The sequence below is a fragment of the Actinia tenebrosa genome, unplaced genomic scaffold (genome assembly GCF_029948245.1).
Source record: "Actinia tenebrosa isolate PJP-AT-01 unplaced genomic scaffold, QUT_ActTen_1.0 PGA_scaffold5__44_contigs__length_20552954, whole genome shotgun sequence".
NCBI lineage: Eukaryota > Metazoa > Cnidaria > Anthozoa > Actiniaria > Actiniidae > Actinia > Actinia tenebrosa.
The window spans coordinates 13,673,114-13,678,341 of NW_028292582.1; the positions used below are offsets into that span (position 1 = coordinate 13,673,114).

The following is a 5,228-nucleotide window of genomic DNA, read 5'->3' on the forward strand; positions in this document are numbered from 1 at the left end:
GACCATTAGATTTTTGAAGGGTGGGGGGGGGGGGGGGGGGGGGTCAGGTTGGGCAATTTATTCTGTGCAGGAATTTTTTTTACGCCTCATGGCTGTGCAGGAATTTTTTTTGGACATAATTTGGATTTTTTTGTCTGGCACTTTTCTTATGCACAATTATTTTTCACTCTTTAAAGCTGTCTTTGAATTTTTATTTGGTTTTTACCCAACGCCCTCCCCCCCCCCCCCCCCCCCCCCCCCACAAAAATCTAATTGTCCGTCCCTAAAGGAGGTAGGCATTGTTTTCTTTTGTTTCTGATTTAACTATTCTTCTGCACGTTACGTCATCGCGCCTCTCGGGGGAGCATTTAACAAAAGAACTTTATCAGCATACGTTGTTAACAGCACAAAGATGGCGGCCATGTTTGTTTTTTTTTTTTTTGACTCTCGAGAATGCTAGCCTGCGTCACATCCGGAATTTTCTTTGTAAATATTTACGGTAATTACGAAAAAAAAATATTATACATTCAGTCGAAATTTCCGAATACAAAAGGACACCCGTGGTCAAGTACATTCAGTCGAAATTTCCGAATACAATAGGACACCCGTGGTCAAGTTGAAATTGTTTTGAAACGGTAAAATCATTTTTTTGAACCAGAAAAAAAAGTTAAATCACAAGTTCCGTTTTGTAGAGTCGTAAATGAAATAGTTGGATCTCTGATCTCAGTTTTGAAGTGGCTGTTGTGTTGGGTGGAAAGATAAAATAAGGCGAGTACTGTTATGTAGCAATAGTATTTATATATAAATACTATATTATGCCTTTTAGGTCAAACGTTGAACTTCGGGCTGCATTTGGCGAGAGCTAAATAATATTTTACATATATATTCAATTTTAAAAAAAAGATTGTCGTTGACCGGCTCAAGCCTACGACTGGATCCAAAAGGAATATTGGTACAAGTTGACAACAGAACAGACCTTTGGTTAGCGAATGACGTGTTTTTACACATATCGTGTAGGCTTAAGCCGGTCAACAGTGTCAATGGTTAGACAGCTGCGTAGCGGCGCTTTGGCAAAAAAAAAAAAAAGGCAAAAAGCTATGTAGAAAGCGCCGCTACGGAGGATAGTCAATGGACGACAATATGAGTGAACCGTATATCAAAATCCAGCCTGATCAACAGCAGTGCGGTCAATGCGGCAATGAATCAATCAAAGTAGCATAGCAAGGACCAACATCTCGCTAGAAGTGCTTATCTAGGTCATGCGAGCTCTAATTTAAATGTAAGAATATGTGGACCGCATAGCACTTATGAAATACATGAAGATATAGATAAGTTATAGTGCTTGGGAACGAGGGTATTACGGGCGAAAGCCCTTGGAATTAAATTCGGAAAAATTAATTTCCGACCTCCCTGGCTTTCGAGCGGAATACCCTCGTTCCCAAGCACTATAACTTATCTATATTTCTATATCTTCATGTATTTCATAAGTGCTATGCGGTCCACATATTCTCATCTTTGCATCACAATTACCGCTACCTAACATCTATTTCAACCCGGCCTGCTCTCAGTCTGACCTCTAGCTCAGCTGGTAGAGCATCGGTAGTACAATTCCGAAGGTCGTGGGTTCGATTCCCAGCGAGGTCGGAAATTAATTTTACCGAATTTAATTCAAAGGGCTTTTGCCCGGAATAACCTCGTTCCCAATCACTATAACTTATCTATATTTCTATATCTTCATTTAATTTAAATGTAGCCTCCTTCGCAGATGTTCTTAAAAGCCGTCTGCAATATTCTTATAATGAACTAGGCATTTCCGATTTAGCGGCATATGAGCGGAATAGGCATATACTAGCGGAATAAGCATTAACCAGCGGAATAAGGCTAGAATCATCGTTATGACCATAAAATTCAATAAGATAATGAAACAGCTTTCAGTAGACCTGTTTTATTTAACTTAAGGTATTGCACAATTATAATCGTTAACACTACCTGTTTTATTAGCTTAACTGACGAGCAGTGTGCTCGAGAATAAGATCTCGTCCCGTTGAAACGCAGTTATATAAAAAAGTTGCGTTCATAATATACTAATGTAAATGCTCGCCCTTAAATTTATAAAAGAACTAAGAATGCTAGCATATAATGTAGAATATCACTACGGTTATTATTTTCGAGAAGTTTTCCTTCTGCATGGACACGTACGTATCGCTAACATATAGTTGATATGTGGATGCCTACTGAGATTGTTCACTGCCTGTAAACACGCACTTGCTTCCCAACTCTGTACCCCCTCTGCGGGGAAAAACAGGATTTTATTCAAGTTCTCTGTTAGTTCTTCTACAGTGGAAATGGCTGTGCACATAACCAATGCGTTGAAATTCAGAACAAAACAAGATATTTGAGAGATTCAGTAAGAATCTCGTGTTTTCGACAAACATTTGTGCTACGCAAACGAAAAAAAAGTAAAAAGAAGTTGAAAAGCTTTTCAAGAAGCAATAGATATATAATAAAATAACCTTTGTCTTTGGTGAAAAGGTTTGTAAAAGGTACTAGTTAAATTACAGGGAAAGAACAAAAACGTGCCCATGCCGGCCAGGCTCTGCGGTAAGAAAAAACGTGATGCTTAATGTCTATTTACTAATAACGTGAACAGAACTCATAAAGCATATAAGGTGCTAGTCTTCATCTGACAAAGAATCTGTCACGTCAAGACCATGAACTGCCCTCCAGCTTTTTAATGCTTTCTGGTGCTCTCGTGCAGCACTTTGGGCCGCATCAAGAACGGCGGGGATTGCTTCGAGTAAGCTGTCCAGTTTTTTCTCTCTGGTGACCTGGGAGTTCCTAGATGACTTCAGCTTTTTACTTGACTTTGAGCTTTCCTTGAGAGGTCTTTTCCTGAAAGGATAATAGCAAAATTAACGAGGTTTTATTATCAAATAGGTATGAGCAACGTTCAAAGTAATTCTGTCTGCTTATAAATTACCTGTCTTCCATCCTCTCGCTTTCTCTTGTTTTCTTGATTCGTGTAAGGATGTCAGCAGGGTCGTCATTTGGTTCGTTCTTTTCTGCATCTAACACATACTTTGTTTCGCGGTCATTGATAGCTCTGCAAATGTCTTCAACTTCTTCAGTATCTTTATTACAAGTTTATTCCACACTGAATGCGGACGAGTATTCTTCATCAATTATTTTATTTGACGTGCTTGCTTCACTGGCATTCCTACCAGGAAATAAAAGAATCATCGCACTCCATATAATACCGTTATTGAGAGTCCTTTCTTCTTTAGTCAACAGCATTCTTACCATGAAGGAAGAGGTTGTTACGCAGTTAAGTAGCTCTCTTCCTTAATTGCTCCTCCAACACTTTGTTGGAATTTCTTTCAGCCAAATACTGATCACCTGCTTCTCCCAAAACCTCAACATGCCTTCTCATAAAACTCAAAACACTTTTCCACTCTCTTCCACATGTTTGCACAGCTTGAAGAAGAAGAGTATCTTCCACTTGAGTGTAGTTTTTCCTTGGTTTTCTTTGCTTGTTGTTGTCCATCGCGCCTTTCTCGCAGGATTAAGAAAAGTGAAAAGAGCCCTAAAAATTTGCATACATAGGCACGTGCACACGTGCACTGGTCGTAATGTTTTTTTAAAAATATTTTTGTTTGGTTTCGTGACTGCGAACGGAAAAGTTGCATATACATTTAATACACTACCTGTTCGCGTCAGTCAACAATGGATGTCCCACCTTTCCCAATGTTTATTGTAGTAACCCTGCTGTGTATCTTTGCAGCTATAAAATTGAGTCCTCAAAGACCAAAACGTTTGGTCCCTTTATTTCCTATGCATGTAAAAGGGAACCTGCTCATCACACTTGTTGCGCTTGTCTCTACGGCACCAACAGGGGCTAATCTCCTAGCCCGACTTTTTGGCAATCAGCTGCTTAACCATCGTAACATGTGGCAGAGATGTTTATTGTTTAGCACGAAGAAATCCACACATGGTACATGACCGGGGAAACACCAGAATCCTTTGATGCTATTGTACGAAGAATTGGTATAGAAGTTACCCGTCCGAGACACACACCTCGGGTGCCAACTACAGGTAGAAGAAGATCTTGTAATCTTGACGTCAGCAACAGAGTTCTACTGGTGATTATGTGGTTGAGACAATACCTAAAACTTCATGTTCTGGCATTTATTTTCGGAACCAGTAAGAGTACAGCTGCTGATGCTGCAGATGGTTTGAATTTACTCCTTGTAGCTGGGTAAGTTTGCTATATAGTAGCGTTGTCACATTGTGCATAAGTATTTCGATCTAGCTGCTATTTTACTGCATATATAAACAAACACAAACATAAGCAAAATTTAGTACTACACGTATTCACAGTTAACAAACGTCTTGCAGATTTCCGGGGCACATGAACGATGCGGAGTCATACAGACGACTTCTTGCTATAGGCCATGGAAGAAGAAGGAATCTACCACGACGAGCAAGGCTGCTAGCTGATGGGGGATACGCTAACGCCCCACCTCTTATCACTCCAAGGCGTATTGCTTACAACAGACGACAACAGAATGCCAACAGAGCGCTAAGGTCGTTTCGTATCCGCGTAGAGCACGCCATTGGCTTCCCGGCTGAAAATTTACTCAGCGACCTCGGATATTTTTCGACACATGAGGCCATTTCAACCCTTTGTAATAGCAACTAGTGGTGCTCTTGCTAATCGAAGGAAAAGAATTCTAAAAACACTGTAGTGTTATATATGTTCTTTTTGATATACTTTTCGGAAAAGTAAAACAAACTGGCGTAACACATTTATTATTAGTGAGAGCAGAAAAATTCCTAGCTTGATATTGTAAACAAATCTCAAGATATGTTGATAATAACTAGCGCTTACTAGTCAGTTGTGACTGTTTTGGTGCGTTGAATATAACAGGTGTATAAGAAAGTTCAAAAGTATATCACGTTTGGGACATTAGTTCTTCGTAGTAAGAGGATTAAATATTAAGGACCATAGTAGTAAGACGAAGGAGTAACGTCTGTAACAATAGTTACAGACAACTTTCGCAGTTGTTATTTACCTAATAATACATTGTACTAGCTGAGAAATCAGTAAGATAAGGAGTTTTGAAAATTCTATTGGTTAAATCTGGAATAAAATGATGATAGCTCTTTTTAATTTATGCTATTCCGGTCGGATTATAGAATGCGGAATATACTTTCCCTATGCCGCTAAATCGGAAATGTCTACTGCGTTG

General features: G+C 39.4%; 1 protein-coding gene across 1 annotated transcript; it reads left to right on the top strand.

Annotated features, from left to right (window-relative positions):
• The first annotated feature begins 3,974 nt into the window (after positions 1–3,974).
• LOC148906628 (uncharacterized) lies at positions 3,975–5,147 on the top strand. The gene is made up of 2 exons (XM_089037907.1): positions 3,975–4,234; positions 4,375–5,147. Exons 1-2 carry the CDS (start codon positions 3,975–3,977, stop codon positions 4,676–4,678), a joined length of 564 nt encoding a protein of 187 aa, XP_088894033.1. The 3' UTR covers positions 4,679–5,147.
• The last annotated feature ends 81 nt before the right edge of the window (positions 5,148–5,228 follow it).

Coding starts and splice junctions, on each gene's coding strand:
- LOC148906628 (XM_089037907.1), top strand. CDS start 3,975: ATGACCGGGGAAACACCAGAATCCTTTGATGCTATTGTACGAAGAATT. Junction 4,235..4,374: donor AATTTACTCCTTGTAGCTGG/GTAAGTTTGCTA, acceptor AACGTCTTGCAG/ATTTCCGGGGCACATGAACG.